Source organism: Triticum aestivum, chromosome 2A (assembly GCF_018294505.1).
Source record: "Triticum aestivum cultivar Chinese Spring chromosome 2A, IWGSC CS RefSeq v2.1, whole genome shotgun sequence".
In the NCBI taxonomy this organism is placed as follows: Eukaryota; Viridiplantae; Streptophyta; class Magnoliopsida; order Poales; family Poaceae; genus Triticum; species Triticum aestivum.
Genome location: NC_057797.1, coordinates 642,397,907 through 642,417,493, shown reverse-complemented (window position 1 = coordinate 642,417,493; position 19,587 = coordinate 642,397,907). Strand labels below are relative to the sequence as shown.

At 45.6% G+C, this 19,587-nt stretch overlaps 2 protein-coding genes across 2 annotated transcripts; one reads left to right on the top strand and one right to left on the bottom strand.

Moving 5' to 3' along the window:
- Positions 1–1,030: 1,030 nt before the first annotated feature.
- On the top strand, positions 1,031–5,792 carry LOC123189950 (glutamate dehydrogenase 2, mitochondrial). Its single transcript, XM_044602478.1, has 9 exons — positions 1,031–1,381; positions 1,472–1,585; positions 3,632–3,853; positions 3,943–4,017; positions 4,112–4,228; positions 4,382–4,632; positions 4,936–5,011; positions 5,130–5,216; positions 5,311–5,792. Exons 1-9 carry the CDS (start codon positions 1,274–1,276, stop codon positions 5,494–5,496), a joined length of 1,236 nt encoding a protein of 411 aa, XP_044458413.1. The 5' UTR covers positions 1,031–1,273; the 3' UTR covers positions 5,497–5,792.
- A 549-nt stretch (positions 5,793–6,341) lies between these two features.
- On the bottom strand, positions 6,342–8,414 carry LOC123189949 (uncharacterized). The gene is made up of 2 exons (XM_044602477.1): positions 8,133–8,414; positions 6,342–7,820 (listed from the first exon to the last, which is right to left on the bottom strand). Exons 1-2 carry the CDS (start codon positions 8,250–8,252, stop codon positions 6,654–6,656), a joined length of 1,287 nt encoding a protein of 428 aa, XP_044458412.1. The 5' UTR covers positions 8,253–8,414; the 3' UTR covers positions 6,342–6,653.
- Positions 8,415–19,587: the final 11,173 nt, after the last annotated feature.

The window sequence follows — 19,587 nt, the reverse complement described above, 5'->3', positions numbered from 1 at the left end:
TTTTGAGGGGAATATTCCTTACTAATCCGGGCTAGTCCTACAGCCGACGCGCAGCACCATCACTCCTTCCCCACCGTCGCATGAAGACACGGCCACACACACGGAGAGAAACGTGAGACTGGACGACGCGTGATCCGTTCCACCAACTCAGGAGAAGCGAGGCACGGCGCGGTGCTGGCACTGACTGTCCGCACGGATACGTCCACTCCACGGCCTCTGTCCACATCCGCGCTGCAGCAGCAGTTTCACTTGGAGTGAAAGCTTGCTCCTCCGAACTGGGCATCTTCCCGGGGAGGCGCTTCGCGGGACGAGATGCGCCTGGCCAGATGCTCCTCCTCGTTCACTCCCCACCGTCCTTTTCACCGTCAGGGGGACGAGGCCAAGTTCGCCACCCCCACCCTACTCGTGCGTGCGTGCACATGGCGTTCTGTAAAACCCAAAAACGTGCCGGCTTTCGCAGAGCGCAGAGAATCCGGCCGGGGCGGAGGAGAAGATAGAAGATGTAGAAGATAGATGCAAACAAAAATCAACGGGAGGAAACGCAGACGCTTCCGACTTTCAGTTCGGGCGATGGACGGGCGGGCCTACGCGAAAGCGAGAGAAACAAACGCGAAAAGCGCGCCGGAAAGGCAGGCACGGGACGCACATGCCCCGACTGACAGGCCCCACAGAGAGAGGGAGAAGCCCGTCGTTCACCGCTAACGAAGGAACGAGCGAGCGAGCGTCGCCCCTTCCCTGGCTGGCTGGCTCGCGCGGGGCCCCCGATTCACCTCGCTCGACACAGCTGTGACCCGCGATCGTGAGTAATTACGCTCTAAACTGCCAAGATCCTTCTAACTAATCGTCGTCTCAACTAAAAAAAACTAATCGTCGTCTGGTCCAGTCAGCTCACACGCAGCGGCGTGATCCGTCCATCGATCAGATGGAGGAGGAGGGCCGGTGCACGTTAATGGCCTGCTCGTTCGTTGTTCATGCCCTCCGTCCCTATTAATACCATCCTCCTCCCTGGGCCTTTGGCTCCCTCCAAACAACCGGAGCTCGCGCCCCCCTCGATCTCCGGACAAAAATCCGCCCTTTTTACGCCCGCCTTGCCCTTTCTGGCCGCGAGAGCCTCCCCCACCCCCACCCCCGCCACGATCTCGCTCCCTCGCGTGCGCGTGTTCCCGTCGCCCCTGTCTGTCCCTTTCGCCCGATTTCCTTGCGGTTGAGGAGGTTGTTGGGGCGGGCCGGGGAAGAAAAGAAGAAGTTAGCCCGCCGCGCCGCCGCCGCAGCCATGAACGCGCTCGCCGCGACCAGCCGCAACTTCCGCCAGGCCGCCCGCCTGCTCGGCCTCGACTCCAAGCTCGAGAAGAGCCTCCTCATCCCCTTCCGCGAGATCAAGGTCCCGCCGCGCTCTCTTCTCTTCTCTCCTCGCCGACCGGAGCTTGACTTTGGTTGCTTATTATCTTCGGTTGGTTTCTTTCCTTTGCAGGTCGAATGCACCATCCCCAAGGACGACGGCACGCTGGCCTCCTTCGTGGGCTTCCGCGTGCAGCACGACAATGCCCGCGGGCCCATGAAAGGTGGCATCCGCTACCACCCCGAGGTGACGGGATCTCTTCTCATCTCCTCTCCTCGTGGGATTGTCTTGCTACTTCTGTCAATTTGATTGCGATTTCTCCCGAAAGCCTAAAACAAGACGCATCGAAATAGCTCTCAAAAAAGTTATTGTGACCCTAAAAGGATAAGCAAATAACACACGCAAAAATTGCCGGATTGCTTGCCAACTTGGCATGATTTTAACATCCATTGCTCATGGTCAACGATGTCATTGTTTCTTTTTCAATTCAAAAGAAGAGGCGGATCCACGGTACTTGGCATTCTTAGGTTATTTTTGTATGCTGTGTCCAGCTCTGCTACTTGACTTTCGCCTGTATGCTTAGTTTAGGACATTATGTAGATTCTCCTTGCTGTCAATTTGTCAGGCAAATGATTTGAAGCTATAGAATCCTTTTTAATGAGAGCATGTGGCGCACCTCTGTTATTACAAGCTCATGTTTATGTCGTTAAACTGTCAAAACAATCCGGCATATCTTCGAAGTCGTTGATTCTGTAACGCCCGACAAATAATCTGTTATCGATAACGACAAAAGAATGTTGTGTAGACGGATCTTATTATTCGTTGAACCAATATTCTGCTGATATTTTGAAAGCCTATAAAGTTTGATATCCCCAAATGATAATTCGGTGAAGGAAACAATCAACTTAGCTAACATACTGACGGTTGTTTGACTGAATTACTTTTGTGAGTAAGCAGTATTTTATTAGAAATTGTTTCAAGAAGTTGATTGTTACCTGGCATATCAACTTAAGCAGTATTTAGTTAGATATTTTATTAGAAATTGTTTGACTGAATTACCTGGCATATCTTATAAGTCGTTGATTCTGTAACGCCCGACAAATAATCTGTTATCGATAATGACAAAAGAATGTTGTGTAGACTGATCTTATTATTCATTGAACCAGTATTTTGTCGGTTGTTTGACTGAATTAAACTTTTGTTAGTAAGCACTGATTTATCTAGAAATTGTTTCAAGACGTTGATTGTGTAATGCTCAGCAAATGGACTGTTAGCGATAACGACAAAAGAACATGTGCCCGATCTTGTTATTCGTTGATCCAGTATTCTGGTGATATTTTGCGAGCCTGGAAAGTTCTTCATCCTTCAATGCTAATTCAGTTATTGAAACAACCAACTTAGCTAAAGAATTGTCGGTGGTTTGACTAATTACTTATGTGAGTAAGCACTATTTTATTTAGAAATTATGTCATGATGTTTTTGTGTAACCTCAGCAAATAAACTGTTATCGATAACGACAAGAGAACGTGTGCCGGATCTTGTTATTTGCTGAACCAATATTCTGCTGATATTTTGAGAGCCTAGAAAGTTTGATAACCCTAAATGATAATTCAGTTAAGGAAACAATCAACTTAGCTAACGTACTGTCGGTTGTTTGACTGAATTACTTTTGTGGGTAAGCACTATCTGTCTTTTTTATTAGGAATTGTTTGAAGACTTTGCTTGTGTAACGCTCAGCAAATAGACTGTTATCGATAACGACAAAAGAACGTGTGCCTGATCTTGTTATTCGTTGATCCAATATTCTGGTGATATTGTGCGAGCCTAGAAATTTCTATATCCTTTAATGCTAATTCAGTTATGGAAACAACCAACTTAGCTGAAGTATTGTCAGCTGTTTGACTGAATTACTTATGTGAGTAAGCACTATTTTATTTAGAAATTGTTTCATGATGTTTATTGTGTGACCTCAGCAAATAAACTGTTGCTGATAACGACAAGAGAACGTGTGCCGGATTTTGTTATTCTTTGAACCAATATTCTGCTGATATTTTGCGATCCTAGAAAGTTTGTTATCCCTAAATGATAACTCAGTTAAGGAAACAACCAACTTAGCTAATGTACTGTCGGTTGTTTGACTGAATTACTTTTGTGAGCAAGTACTATTTTATTCGAAATTGTTCCACCATGTGTTGTTGTTCTTTATGTTAGATTCCGAAAAGCCAAGGCAGTAAGTCAGTTGAAGGGTTGACTGATTATCATATTTCTTCTTGTACTTAAACTGCTTGACAGGTTGATCCAGATGAAGTAAATGCACTTGCTCAGCTGATGACATGGAAGACTGCCGTTGCGGCAGTACCATATGGTGGAGCAAAGGGAGGAATAGGGTGCTCTCCCGGTGATTTAAGTAGGAGTGAGTTGGAGCGTCTGACGCGTGTATTTACTCAGAAAATTCATGACCTTATCGGAACTCATACCGATATTCCAGCTCCAGACATGGGAACTAATTCACAGGTATGTTATGCAATTTCAGTGTCTTTACTATTGTTCACTGCCTTCCTATGTTCTGCTACTAACTCTATCTGAAACCATTTTCCATACAGACCATGGCATGGATCTTTGACGAGTACTCAAAATTCCATGGTCACTCCCCAGCTGTTGTCACAGGGAAGCCCATAGTAAGTATTACCACTATAACATAAAATTATCTGCTGCATATAAACTCTTTACACATTATTACTAATATGATTACAATTTGGGCCTATTTGTTAGGATCTTGGTGGATCATTAGGTAGGGATGCGGCCACTGGGCGGGGTGTAATGTACGCTACTGAGGCTCTCCTGGCCGAATATGGGAAGTCTATTTCTGGATCAACCTTTGTTATTCAGGTGAGTTGTGATAAACCGTTGACTTCTTGAATGGTAAAAAGATAGTAGCGAGTGCCATGGTAAAATACCAAAATAAGTCTGTTCAAACATAGTGCTACTGTCAGTAGCCATCAAAATGTAGAGTTGTGCTTATTCTATGATGAAATCATGCAGGGATTCGGTAATGTTGGTTCATGGGCTGCACAACTCATCCATGAGAAAGGTGGTAAGGTAATTGCACTTGGAGATGTATCAGGCACAATCAGAAACAAAGCAGGAATAGACGTACCTGCTCTGATGAAGCACAGAAATGAGGGTGGTCAGTTGAAAGACTTTCATGGCGCTGAAGTCATGGATGCCTCAGAGTTGCTAGTGCATGAATGCGATGTCCTCCTCCCATGTGCCTTAGGCGGGGTTCTTAACAGGTAATTGCTATTATCCTTCTGCGCTTTTGATGTGGCCTAAATCATTTTCACTAGATTTCACCACACGTCACGGTTTCCCCCCTTTTCTGTTACATTTTTTGTTAAGTGTTTTCTTCTGCTAGTTTTATTGTGAATAGCAGACATAATTGATGTGCGAATATTGTGATAATCCTGACTTAACGAATTCTGCAGATAAGTTGATGCATTTTTTATCCAATCTTTGTACCTGAGAGCAACCTATTTTCTGATTGCTTCCTGGATATATAGTTTAGTTAATTGATGATTTGCTTTAATTATCTGAAGGGAAAATGCCCCTGAAATTAAGGCCAAATTTATAATCGAAGCTGCTAATCATCCAACCGATCCAGAAGCTGATGAGGTAAGAGTATATACCACCAAACAATTTACGACAATTTTTCATCCTTGAGAAACATAAAAATACAACCATTTTTCAATTCTGTTCCCTGAATGTCTCACTTTTGTTGTATGTGCTGTAGATTCTTACCAAGAAGGGAGTGGTCGTGTTACCTGATATCTATGCTAATGCTGGGGGTGTGATCGTTAGCTATTTTGAGTGGGTTCAGGTAATTGAGTATACGATGGTAGCCTTTGCCATCTCATTCCACATTATCTTTTTGCTTGAGCCGGCAGTTTCCTTATGCTTCTTTGATGGCGCAGAACATTCAAGGATTCATGTGGGAAGAAGAAAAGGTGAACATGGAGCTCCATAAGTACATGAACAGCGCGTTCCAGAACATCAAGGCCATGTGCAAGTCTCAAGATTGCAACCTTAGGATGGGAGCATTCACCTTGGGAGTGAACCGGGTTGCTCGCGCCACCATCTTGAGGGGTTGGGAGGCATGAGGAATTCCAGATTCCTTATTGAATAATCCATGCCCGGCAGCGTGGTGGATGAAAGTTCTTATATCCACCATCATTGATTTGGTAAATTCATCATAAGTTGCCGGCATGGGAAATAATTTTCGGTGTACATGACAGAGACGATGGGTTTGTTCTTTCTGTTAGCTAATTATCTGCCCTGGGTTGCCAACTATGTGATCTAGTTCTGTGTGATTGTAAACCTTCAGATTTGTTGAATGTTTACCAAAAGTTTCTGGATTTTAATATCAAAAAGGTTATTTTGGCCTCATTGGTTTCAACATTTCTGGTCTGAGATTTGATGGCCCCAAATGTAATACATTACTTTTGCAAGATTCAGGCAATTGAGAGTTTCAGCAACTTATGGCAGACAAATACTCCCTCCTATCCATATTACTTGTCGCTCAAACGGACGTAAGTGCTAGATACATCCATATTACTTGTCGTTCAAACAGACACGATGGGTTTGTTCTTTCTGTTAGCTAATTATCTGCCCTGGGTTGCCAACTATGTGATCTAGTTCTGTGTGATTGTAAACCTTCAGATTTGTTGAATGTTTACCAAAAGTTTCTGGATTTTAATATCAAAAAGGTTATTTTGGCCTCATTGGTTTCAACATTTCTGGTCTGAGATTTGATGGCCTCAAATGTAATAGATTACTTTTGCAAGATTCAGGCAATTGAGAGTATCAGTAACTTATGGCAGACAAATACTCCCTCCTATCCATATTACTTGTCGCTCAAACGGACGTAAGTATTTAGATGTATTTTAGTGCTAGATACATCCATTTGAGCGACAAGTAATATGGATTGGAGGGAGTATCAAAGAACTAGAACAATTGCATCTGTTTTTCTTTTTGCATGAACTGACGAGATCCATACAATTTCAGTCTCAAGGCAAACCCTCAGGATGGATGGTGGTATTGTTCAGACTTGAACTAAACTGGAGCTCCGAAAAGAAATATCCCTACCTAGTTCATACAACCCCTAAAACTGCTGAAATTCAACAACAACAAAAAAAACCCTAAATCTGCCGATGATGGATAGAACACAAAAGCTATCGTCCTGTGCACTGCATTTAGGAACTCAAGAGGTGTTCTTTCAACTATGTGACGATGTTTCATGAGCTGCCATGCTTCAGAACTACAGCGCCTTTGTTGCCCCCGGCACCTGGGCAGGCAGTGCGAGGACACAGAACTTCGGACTATTTGGTACCTCATCATAAAAGTTCAGCAGAAACTGTTTGCGAGGTTTGCGGCGCGGCTTGACCTGTGCTGATCGAGCCTCATTGGGTGTAATTTCATCGTCGGCGGCAGCCATCAATGACGGTTTGCGCAACCAGCCACGGCCCTTGGGTGGAGCAGATGCAACGTTGCCACCGGCCTTCTTGTCTGCAATTGATGTCGAGGGAGAGCCGCAGGTGGATTTTGCCGGCTCTGATCTGCAGGTCCGACGACGTCGCTTGTGCTTCACAAATGGAGCTTCAGTGTCACCCTCCTTGTCGGAGGCTAGGGCCGGAGCAGAGTTTTCGTCAGCTGCCACAAGGGGCAGTTTGCAGGGCTGGGTGCTGCACTCTGGCGTACTGAATGCGGCAGGTTCCTTGGCCAAGAGCGGCCGCTTGGCTGCAGGAGCTTCACCGCCATCTTTCTCCGTGACTAATGCTGCACCAGAGCCGTCGTTGACGATCACAAGTGCCAGCCCGCGGGGTTCCCCATGGTTCTTATCAGTGGCGGATGGAGCCTCAGTGCTGTCTTTCTTGTCCGTGACGAGCGCTTCGCCGGAGACGTCGGCCGCCCCTACATCCGTCAGAAGGCGAGACCGGCCACGGCGTTTGGGCATCGCGGATGGCGACCCGCTCACAAACTTCTTGCCAGAAGCCGGCTTGGGCGCCGAGCCATCCTTCCGAGGCCGACCGCGGCCGCGCTTGGCCCCTGTCATCGGAGGCCAAGCACTCACCGCCACCGCAGCGGCCTGCGAATCATCCCTCCTAGGCCGACCGCGCCCACGCTTGACCACCACCAGCGAGTCATCCTTCCTAGGCCGACCGCGGGCGCGCTTGGGCTGTGCCGCCGCCGCCAGGACCTCGGTGAGTGCGAGCTCGGGCTGGGGCTCGTCATCGGAGCAGCAAGAGTACCGCCCAGGCGCGGCGCAGACGAAGAGGCCCTCGGCGACGTGCTTGGCGAGGTAGTAGCGGAGGAACCTGTCGTGCGCGGCGGGGACGCCGGGGTACCTGCCGCGGATGAAGCCCGAGATGGCGGACTCCGCCGGGCCGCCGTCCTCGCCCAGCGCCTGGATCGCCTCTTCGATCATCTGCAACCAGACGAGGATGCAAACGTCAAACCAGCGGCGGCAGCCCATCCAAACCCCATTGCCATTGAACAACCAACCAGATTGAGAGCAAGCGATTTCTCCTCACATCGGAGGCGATACTCGATTTTTCTTTCCGAATCAACGAGGAGCATCTGTCGCTGGCGATGCTCAATTAGCGATTTCCTAATTCGATTCGGGTGGGTGGGTGGAGATTAAAGAGCAAATCCAACTGTTCTCCCGGTGGAGAGAGAATCGACCGAATAAGCGGGGAGGAACAGGTAGGCGATTAATCGAGCGGGGAGGAGTGATTACCCATGAATACGGTGGATGATCCGGCGTGGGATCCCGGCGCTTGGGCGCGGCGGCGGCGGCGGCCGGCGCCGACGAGGACGGCTCCCCCAGCGTCGCCTGCCCCGCCGCGACGGCCAGCATTGCGCGGCGGGGGGCGGGCGGATCGGTGGGAGGGAGGGGGAGGAGACCAGGGGCGGAAAGTGGAGGGCGCAAATCTAGAAGAGACGAGAGGCAGGTTTAAGGAGGGGGAGAAGGAAGGAAGCGGAGGAACGCTTCTGGTGTTTCTGGGTTCCGGGGAAAGGAAAGCCCGACCTGTTGGGACCATATTGCCCTTGCTGTAAGTGATTCGCCTCTTCTGTCGTCGTCTCCGATGTTGGGTGGAGATATTTCGCAGCAGAACGCTCGAGATCGAATCGCCATGGGCTCCTCTTCCTTCATCCCGGAGTATAATAAATCATCAAGACGTAAGAGCATGGTTAATAGTATAGCCAATTGCTGGCTATAAGCATTGCCATGTTATCTATAGCCTATTTTATAGCCAATATGTACAATAGTTGATTAGAAGAGTGTACTACTTTTTTATTATATGGTCCACCTTTCACTCTCATAATGTGATTAGGAGCACGTGCTAGAGCTGGCTCTTCACCAAGAGCCCGCTTCCCTTCTCCCTCTTCTTCTCTTTCCTCCAACTAAGCAAGAATATACTAGTTTATTTCTTATAGCCAGCTGACTCAGCTCTATTGTACTTACTCTAAAAGCACACAGATATCCTAACTTACACAAAATACGATGATTTAGTCCTAAAGTTACAAAACTTAATCCCACCATACCTCAACTTGCACTCAATTGACTTTTAATCCCTTACCAATGACAACTGGAAAACTGGCAGCATGTGGACAGTCTGGTCGTCGCACACACTTTTGCAAAAAAAAACCTACCGTTTTCTGTAATCAACCCGCAGGACACAACACCTGAATTAACTCTGTCGGAATCGAGTTTGCGTCCGCCTCCAACTCCACTCGTTCCCCATCTGCCCCCCTCAGCTCCAGCTCCAGCTCCACGCCGCCAGCAAGCTCGCCGCTCGCCGCCATGGTATCTAGGAGTGAAGGATCCAGCTCTTCGTCCGACGGCGACTCTGTCGCAAGTGAGGTTCGTCACTATGCCTCTGCCAGTTAGGGTTAGAGCAAAAAATAGGCAATTTTCCTGACTAGAATATGTTGTAGGCTCTTGCTCGTGCCACTATTTTCTGCTTTGAGTGGAGAGGCCTTGCTCCAAATCTTGCAGCTAGATGTGAACACCAAGATGTCTGTGAGAAGTTTGTGTCTTTTGAATCAGTTGACAGTGGGAGGAGGTATCTTGCTTGTGCACAAAAGGTTAGTAGATCTACAGTTAATTCCAAACTAGGAATGTGACATCTTACTGTGATCTGTATAAGCCTAGAGTGTGGCATGTAACCTTGGATGAGTGCAGAAATATAGTTAACTGAGGAAAATTCAGTTAACTGAAGAAAACTGCAGTTAATTAACTGAATTTTTCAGTTGATTGCATCTTGTTATCTGCAGAAGTTTTGGTTATGTTAAGAATTGATATTGTGTTGTTGTGCCATAGTGATGTAACTCTATTGAATGCCTGACAGTGCAATTAATTTATATTTCCCCAAGTTATGTTGTAAGAGCAGATCAATAGTGCTCCAAGCCTTTTCATTTATCTAAACATGTTTGTTCTTTCTTATTTTGTAGAAAATACCTAAATGCAACTATGTGGAGTGGATTGACCCTAAATGACCTGCCATTCTGAAGATGAGTTTAGCCAGGGTTTGGGGCATGTATGAAGATGAGAACGAGCAAAGGATCACTCAGAATTTAGCCCTTGATGAAGAAAATGTTAAGGTTGTGAGAGAGAAGGAAAAGATGGAACAAGATCTGAGGTTTTTTAAACTTGATTTTGCTAAGATGGTGGCTGAGAAGGAGCAGGCAATAACTGAATTGGGCAATGCAAAACTTGCTCTTTCTGACCTAAAGTAAGAGCTTGAGAAGAAGATGTCTGATAATTCTACCACTAGTACTCATCAGGTTGTGAGGGCTAAGGGAGAGAAAGAGAGGGATGAGATGAAGCAACATATGGACAACATGAAGGAAGAGATGGACAAAGTAGTGTCACAGAGGGATGATCTGAAGAAGGAGAAGAAGAAACTAGAGTACATGATTGGTGATTTATTCAGGCACAAGGAGGAGAATAAGAGCAAGATAAGGAGGGTGAAGAAGATCTTAGATGAATTTGAGTAATTCATTGTAGGTGTAATGATGCCTTTAGTTGGAGCTATTAATTAGTTGTAATGAATTTGTTGATGTAATGCCACTATTATGTAATGCACTGAATTTGTATGACTACTTTTAGTTAACTAAATTTGTATGACTGCTTCTAGTGTTACTAGTTATCTGAATGTCTCCAGATAAGTGCATTTTTTGCAGTGTTAGTGAACTGTACATGCAGTTAACCTAAGATCTAGTTAACTGAATTTGTAGTTAACTAAAGTTCAGTTAACTGAAGATTCAGTTAACTGGATCTTAGTTAACTGCATGTCCAGTTCTCTAAAGATTCAATTAACTACAAATTCAGTTATCTGAAGATTCAGTTAACTGAATCTTGGGTTAACTACAAATTTAGTTATCTGAAGATTCAGTTAACTACAAATTCAGTTATCTGAAGATTCAGTTAACTGAATTTAAATGAGCTTTGTAAGCATTTGCAGTGCACTGAGGTTTTATGAATTTAAATGTTAACTGCCACTTGAAAGTAACACAGCAGCATGGCAAACACAGCAGCAACAGCAGCAGCAACATTGCAACCAAATGAAAGCAACAAAACAAAATATAGGCCTACAGAACTGTTGCATTCTTTTTTTGGAAAGTTGCAGCTAAAGACCACATCAAAAGTGGCACTCTATGGAAACATAGTACCAGATTACATCAACAATTGCAATGTTGCTGCTGTAGTTGAAGCAAATAAAACAATGGCATTGTAACAGCAGCATTTTAACAGAGCGTTTTATGAAAGCAAATCAAAGCAGCATGAGAATGTAGGCATTGTAAAGCAGCATAACTATATAGATAGCATCCAGATGTGCAACATAACCAGTGCAGCAAAGTTCAAACATTCCACATTACAATTAGCTTACGTGCTCTGCTTATATAGAGCACACCTAACATAAACTAACCAAAATATCACTAACTTATATGCTGAATTATCTTGCTAGTCGCATACCTAACTACTGCATCATCTTCTTGTCCAGCATGTCCATCATCTTCAGTTCTTCTGGTGCTTCAGGCGCTCCGAGCGGCACACCTCCCCTGCAAATGGCCTCTTCTTCGTCTTCTCCGCCTCCTGTGCTGCTGCCTCCACCTTCTCCTCTTCTGCATCGGTCACCACCTCCTGCTTGACGATGTTAGGCACATCTGGGAGCACCTCAACGTCAATCGGGAGGTCTTTGTCGCCCTCCTTGGCGTTGTGGACTGGCACCGGCATCTGGATCTCATCCTCCTCCTCTTCTTCATCGTCCGACAGGACAACGACCGACACCTCGACATCGCCAGACGAGGCATACGAGTCAGAGGAGTCTGAATCCCCTCTGTAGCCCGAGTCGTTGTCGGAGTCCACCTTGCAGTACTCCAAGTCGGACGACAGAGAGATGTCGTCATCGTCGATGTGGACGAGGGGCACCGGTGCAAGCAGAGCCAGAACCACATCGTGGATGCGCTACATCCTCGACCACACACGCGTCGGATCCGGCTGCGACTTGGTGGCGGACCTGTACATCCACCAATGCGCGCGCTGCCTTGGATCGTCGGAGCGCGTCTCCGCCATTGCGAAACAGAGGATGTTGGACAGAGGAACCACTAGCCTATCTCCTGGAGCTCCGCGCGTGCGACCTCGTCGCCGCCTGCCAGCTTGTCGACCATCCTCTGCCATGCAGGGTGGTTGTCCATGGCGTCGGCGGCGGTGTCGAGATGGCCAACAAGGGTTTTCTTTTGGTGGAGTGGGAGGTGGGGAGCGTAGAGCTCGAAGCGTCGTGAAACGAAAGTGGTGAGTGATGAGTGGGGGCGATGGGTGGTGGGTGGTGGCCTCTTAATAGGAGTGGAAGAGCGAACGACACCGCTCTGATTAGCACTTACAGTCTATATCAGTATAACAAGTGTAGCAATGAGTATCTAGCAAGATCACTAGTACTAGCGCACTGGCATGGAGCTCAACCTATCAAACAAAGGGTCTTGGGTTCGACACCCAGGACAAATATTTTTTTTGGAAAATTATTTTTAATTAACAACAAATGTATTCACTCCAAAATAGATCAGTATTCACTTCAAAACATTTTTAAGTTTTTTTAGTTAAAAGCAACACAATTCAGTTCAAAGCAGCAAAGTTCAATTCAGTAAACATCAACAAAGTTCAGTTCAGTTAACATCAACAAAGTTCACTTCAGGTAACACAACAAAATTCAGCAAAATTCAGTGACAACAACATTCAGATATGTTGCAACATTCAGTTAACACCTAATTATAATATTTAATTACAAAAAGGGCAATGTATGCCATGGTTTGCCATCAAAAAATTAGGCAATGTATGCCATATTTTGCTATCAAAAAAGAGGCAATGTATTTCACAGTTTGACATAACAAAAAAAGGCCAGTTTATGAGTTACATAAGTATAGGCCTTATCAAAAAATGGTGGCTGAGAACTGCCACTAGATCAGGCAATAGGAAGATCATCAGGAGGAGCATTGAGGTCAGGAATATGACTGGCAATGTCATCTCCAAACATCAGCCACCATGCCCTCTCACCTGCTTGGCCTCCTCTCCCTCTGCCTGCATCTGAATTTTCTCCTCTCCATGCATGCACATTACTGCCTCCTCTCCCACTCACAGCACCTGGATTTGCTCCTTCCCCCCTCCCATCTTCTGGATTTGCTCCTCTCTCTCTCCCAGCACATGCATTTGCTCCTCTCCCTCTTCCAGCACCTGCATTTTCTCCTCTCCCTCTCCCAGAACCTGCATTTGCTCCTCTCCCTCTCCCAACATCTGCATTTTCTCCTCTCCCTCTACCAACACCTACACTTGCTCCCTCTCCTAACCTTGCATCTGCACTGGCACCTCTTTCTAGACCTGAGAATGCACTTGCTTCCCTTCCTCTTCTTGCATTTAAAATTCCCTCTCCTGCGCCTCTCCTTTTCTTTCCTCTTCCCATGTCAGCTTCAGTTCTTGACCTTGTCTGCCTAGAAACATTCATTTCTGTAGTGACCCTGGGTTGTGGTATTTCAGCCCCAGCAGCAGTAACAAATAAAGACAGCTCAGGCAGTGGGCCATGGACCCTTTGAGGAGCTCTTCTTGCTCTTTCCCTGTTGGCCATGTTGAAAACCATACTGGTTTGTGACTCACTAGGATCCAACCTAGGATCTGGCCTGTTTGGAAATATGTTCTGCAAACAAACAAAAGTTAATTCTTCAAATAAGTTCAATTTAGGCAGTTAAACACATTTCATGGTACCAGCTCTACTCCTTAAGCATACCTGAAGAAATGTTGGATCATCATAGTTCTCATCAACCAGCTCTACTCCTTCTTCAATTAGTGCTTCCTGCCATCTGTAGTGCCCCTTCCTATTGTGGTCAGCTCTGCCACAAATTGAGCAGTGTATTGTCACACTTTTTTTGTTCAAATATCTAACACCATGCTTGCTTTTCTTCTCTTCTGGAGTTTTCTCCCTATTTTTCTTTGGCCTTCCCAACTGCTTAGTCAAAACTGGTGGATATACTTTGTAAGCATTCTGTTTCTCCCAATGCTTTGGATCTCTAAGTGGAACCAGAATATATCCATGCTTTCAGATAATTCTCCATAGTGTAGCAGTCATGAACCATTGTCTCGGGGTCAATTCTCTCCTCCCTGCAGCATGCTATACTATGGCCACATGGTACTTGTAAGTGCATCTAGTGCCACCCCTAGTTGGTTTTGGAGCATTGACGACAAACCTGGTTGAGGGACTAATGTGTTTGTGAGAATTGTAGGATAACACAGGTAGAAGTCCCTCATTGATTCGGTTTTCCTACCAGAGATGACCCCTAAAAATATATGAAGACATTGAAGCCAAAGGTGGTATGTGAAGACATTCATATTGAAGACTATGACAAGAGAAGACATAGCGTGAAGACTATGGAGCGTGAAGACTTAGTTGTTTCTTCATTCTTTTTCTTCTCTGTTGAGTCATAGGAACCACCGTACTCTTAAGTGGGGTCCAAGTGAACCAGTCAGAATGACTGAAGTGATGCTTAACCAAAATCCTATGTCTTCGACCGAAGACAATGAGAGCAAATCTTATCCAGAGCTGGATAAGTCAGCTTTGCTTGTAGCCCAAGTAAAGTAGCCGTCTGTGTTTGAAATCTGACCATTGGAACACGTGTTAGTTCCTTAGTGACCCAGGGTCATTTCGGACAAATCAGGTCGGGCTAGTGGCTATAAATAGCCCACCCCCTACAACCATAAACGATTGGCTGCTCAGAGTTAGTGTACGGCTTTTGTCGTTTGAGAGCAACCCACCTGGAAGCCTTTGAGAGAGAATTCCTTGCGAGGACAAAGCCCTAAACACCCAGAGCCAAAGAGTGTTAGGCATCACTGAAGTCTTCCTGTCTGTGTGATCTGAAGACTTATTACACTTGAGGACTGTGAATCCTCCAGCCGGTTAGGCATCGCGTTCTGAGCATCCAAGAGTCATTGTGGATCGCCGGTGAACGAAGTCTGTGAAGGTTTGGAAGTCTACCTTGAAGACTTACCAGAGTGATTGGGCGAGGACTGGGTGTCCTTAGCTCAAGGGGAATAAGGTGAAGACGTGGTCTTCTGAGTTGAATCTTAGCCTCCCTAACCAGACGTACAGTTGTTACAGCAATTGGAACTGGTCCAACAAATCATTGTCTTCAACGAGCCACTGGTTCCATTCCTTCCCATCTCTTTACTTTCAGATTGGTCCTTGTGAAGTCATTGCCTGTCTGCATTATCTATTGTCTTCACTGCGTGACTGCTGTTCTGATTGGCTTCATACTATCTTCCATCCTGATCTATACTGCCTAGCTACTATTAGTCTTTGTGCTTTCATCTCATTGAATACTTGACTATGGCTTGCTTGGTGTAGTCTACCTTCCGCTGCATGGTAATAAGTTTGTTTCTATTGTTTGTCTTCGAAACTTCCATGTTTTGAAGACTTTCATAAAAATCGCCTATTCACCCCCCTCTAGTCGATAACAAGCACTTTCAATTGGTATCAGAGCAAGGTACTCCGTTGTTCTGTGTGATTCGGTTTAACCACCTGGAGTTTTAGCTATGTCGACTGCAGGGATAATCAAAGTCTCCGGTGCGTGCCCAGTCTTCGATGGAACTGAATATCCCTACTGGAAGAATAAGATGCGCATGCATCTTGAAGCCATTGATGTCGACCTCTGGTATGTCATCAAGAATGGCATCCCCAAGGTTGGTGAAGGTGTCATCGCTGCTGATGTCAAGAAGTTCGTTCAACTGGATTCCACTGCCAAGAACATCATCTGTGGTCATCTGACCAAAGGATAGTATGGCCGTATGAGTGCTCTGGAAACATCCAAGCTAGTCTGGGACTGGCTCTCCAAGGTCAACGAAGGCGTATCAACCCAGAGAGATCAAAGAATCAGTGTCCCTCGCAATATCTTCAACCGCTTCAAGAGAAACAACAATGAGAATATTTAGCTTACGTTTGATCGACTCACTGACATCACAAATGAGCTTCAAGCCCTCGGCGCTACTGAGATCACCAAGCATGAAGTCGTCAAGACACTCCTGAGATCACTTGACAACTCGTTTGACACCCTAGCCCTGATGATTCAAGAACACCCTGACTTCAAGACACTCAATCCGTCTGACATACTGGAAAGGCTCAACACACATGAGTTTCAGCTTTCTAAGAAAAGAGACATCTACGGTCCCAACTATGGGCAAACTCGTGCTTTGAAGGCAAAAGCTATTTCCTCATCTGAAGAAGAATCTGATTGCAGTTCTGATGATCCTGAAGACATTGGAAAGGAGCTTGATATGCTTGTGAAGAAGTTCCAGAAATTCACCAAGAAGAAAGGCTTCAGAAAGTCCTCATGATCTAGCTCAGGGAATGATGAAGCTTCTGCTCATGACTACAAGAAGAGAACATGCCACAAGTGCAAGAAACCTGGCCACTACATCTCTGAGTGTCCTCAGTGGGACAATGAGAACAAGAAGAAGAAAATCAAGGAATATGATTATGACGACAAGAAGAAGAAGAGATACTCAAAGTCATCTTCCAAGTCTTCATCAAAGTCTTCATCACACAAGAAGAGCTCATCTGGCAAGGCTCGTGCGTTTGTTGGCAAGGAAATGGATTCAGAGGAGGAGTCTGCTTCTGAGGAGGCGGAGGTGGAATCCGAGGAGGAGTCCGATTCTGGCATTGCAAGTCTGGCTACAGCCTACGTTGCCAAGTCCATCTTCAACATTGAAGACAATGACTCCATCACCGACGCCGATGCTAATGACCAGGATGACTCCGCTCCCACCTACTGCTTCATGGCATGCGGTGCCAAGGTAAACTCACGCACTACTCACTATCAAACATCTAGTGAAGATGACTCTAATTGTGTTTCCAAACCCAGCTACAAAACACTTGCTAAAATTGCAACTGAACAACATAAAGCTATGGAACATATTCAAAAACTGTTAGACAAAAGCGATGACCTGTTAGACGCTGAAATGACTCGATCTCAGTCCTTAATTGAAGACATAAAAATCTTCATGTTAAGTATGAGGAACTTGAAAGTCGTCATGAAACGCTCTCAACAACTCATGAAAAGCTCTCCTATGATTATCTTCAAAGGAAGCAAGATCTTGAGAAATTGAGAGCGGCTCATGAAGATCTTCAAAAGGAAAATGAGTCACTTCGTGCCAAACAGATCAGTCCCGCTCAGGAAGGATTTGAACCACCATGTCTTAAATGCATTGAGCATGATAATGCTACTTCTGTTGCTGGATGTTCTACTGCTGCTACTATTGCAATATCTTCAACTGTTGATGTGGTAACTAACCCCTCTGCTGAGGATGCCACTGCTATTGCTGATGAAAATGCTAGGTTGAAGACATTGCTTGAAACAGGGATGTACAAAAGTCTCAGCGGACATCAGACACTATGTGATGTCCTCAAAAGGCAGATCCTGAACCGAAACCCTAGGAAAGAGGGTGTTGGGTTCGAAAGGAAAATGAATGCTGATGGCTCTTACTGGAAACCTAAGCAGTACCCCAAAACCACATGGGTTGCTGCAAAGGAATCTTCAGTGGATCCATCCACCCTATCTGGCTTCACTTGTGCTAATCCCTGTGTTATTGATGAATCCTTTGATGCAAACTATAAACTATTTAAGAATCAGAATGGTGAAGTGTTTGCCAGGTATATTGGCACTAACTACAGGAATGGCCACCTATGAAGAAAGTGTGGGTGCCGAAAAGGTGTCTGGAGAATCTTCCTGTGAATGTCATCATGACACCACAAGTGAAGAAGACAAACCTCAGACCACGGGCTTCATATGGTCCAAAGGCTTCATACAGACAGAGGGCTCACCTGAGTCGCACTAACGCAAATGTTTTGCAGGGAAACCATACTAAGGCCTATGAACATGAGCGCGTTTCATCAAACCGCTATGCTCATAAGACCAAGAACTACTCTGCTTATTCTTATGAGTACTATTGCCCTCCTGCAAGACTATTTGCTAGGGCTTCTAAGCCAAAGTTCTCAGATGCTGCACTTAGACTCATTGCTTCGAAGCCACCCTTAAAGATGTGGGTGGCTAAGAAAGCTTAACTCTCTTTTGCAGGGAAGGGTCTCCAGCCAAAAATCAAATTCGTCTGAAGCTATTGTTGGGGACCTTAAACATCTTGTAGGGCGCAAGATCAAATTCCCAAATGGTCTTATCATGTATTTTGTTTCTGTGTCGCTTGCTGCTTGCCCTATCAGTCCTAACCTTGATCTAAGCTTTCATAATCCACTTGCTCGTCAAATGTTTATGCTTCACAATTCTCTTCGTGAAGCCTATCCCCCTAACTGCACTGTAGGGTATGACACCAGCTGCTTCAGAATGGATTATTGATAGTGGGTGTACTAATCACAAGACTGGCAAGCGAAGTCTTCTCATGGACTCAACTTTACGTCCATCTGACAAAAGTCACATCACATTTGTTGATACTGGTAAAAGCAAGGTATTGGGTCTAGGTAGAGTTGCAATCTCAAGGGACCAACACATGGATAAAGTGATGCTTGTTGAATCCCTTGGTTTCAACTTAATGTCTGTCTCAATGCTTTGCGATTTAAACATGATTGGGATATTTGGAAAATATCGTTGCCTTGTTCTAATGGAATCTGACAAGTCTCTAGTCTTTGAAGGGTATCGGAAAGATGATTTGTACGTGGTAGATTTCTCAGCAGGACCACAACTTGCTGTATGTCTTCTAGCAAAGGCTTCAGAATGCTGGCTCTGGCATCAGAGGCTAGGGCATGCTGGCATGAGGAACTTGCACACTCTTGCAAAGAAGAAGCATGTCATAGGCATCGAGGGCGTCAAGTTCAAGAAAGATCACCTATGCAGTGCCTGTGAAGCTGGAAAGATGACGAGAGCCAAGCATCCCTCGAAGACAATCATGACAACGACTCAACCTTCGAACTGCTACACATGGACCTCTTCGATCCCACTCACTACTCAACTCTTACTACTACTGCTTGTCTTTATGGCTTCGTCATTGTTGATGATTATTCAAGATATACATGGGTGCATATAATCCTCTACAAGACTGAAGTGCAGGATGTCTTCAGACGCTTCGCCAATCGAGCCATGAACAACTATGGCGTCAAGATCAAGCACATCAGAAGTGACAATGGCACTGAATTCAAGAACACTAGCCTCGACACTTATCTTGACACTTTGGGCATCAGTCATGAGTTGTCAGCTCCGTACATGCCGCAGCAGAATGGCGTCGTGGAATGCAAGAACAGAACACTTATTGAGATGGCTCGGACGATGCTCGATGAATACAAGACTCCAAGAAAGTTCCGGCCTGAAGCCATTGATACTTCATGCCATATTATCAACCGTGTTTATCTTCACAAGCTTTTGAACAAAACATCCTATGAGCTCCTCACTGGTAAGAAGCCAAATGTCAGCTACTTCAGAGTATTTGGTGCCAGGTGTTGGATCAAGGATCCACATCACACTTCAAAATTTGCACTGAAAGCACATGAAGGTTTTATGCTTGGATACGGAAAGGATTCACACTCCTACAGAGTCTTCAACCTCTTTCACTATAAAGTGGTTGAAACTGTGGATGTGCGGTTCGATGAGACTAACGGCTCGCAAAGAGAGCACCTGCCAAATGTGCTAGATGAAGTGCCATCCAGTGA

Excerpts from the sequence above, each read along its gene's own strand:
- LOC123189950 (XM_044602478.1), top strand. The coding sequence starts at position 1,274 with ATGAACGCGCTCGCCGCGACCAGCCGCAACTTCCGCCAGGCCGCCCGC. Across the intron at positions 1,382-1,471 it reads TCCCCTTCCGCGAGATCAAG|GTCGAATGCACCATCCCCAA; the intron begins GTCCCGCCGCGC and ends TTTCCTTTGCAG. Across the intron at positions 5,012-5,129 it reads CCGATCCAGAAGCTGATGAG|ATTCTTACCAAGAAGGGAGT; the intron begins GTAAGAGTATAT and ends TATGTGCTGTAG.
- LOC123189949 (XM_044602477.1), bottom strand. The coding sequence starts at position 8,252 with ATGCTGGCCGTCGCGGCGGGGCAGGCGACGCTGGGGGAGCCGTCCTCG. Across the intron at positions 7,821-8,132 it reads ATCATCCACCGTATTCATGG|ATGATCGAAGAGGCGATCCA; the intron begins GTAATCACTCCT and ends GTCTGGTTGCAG.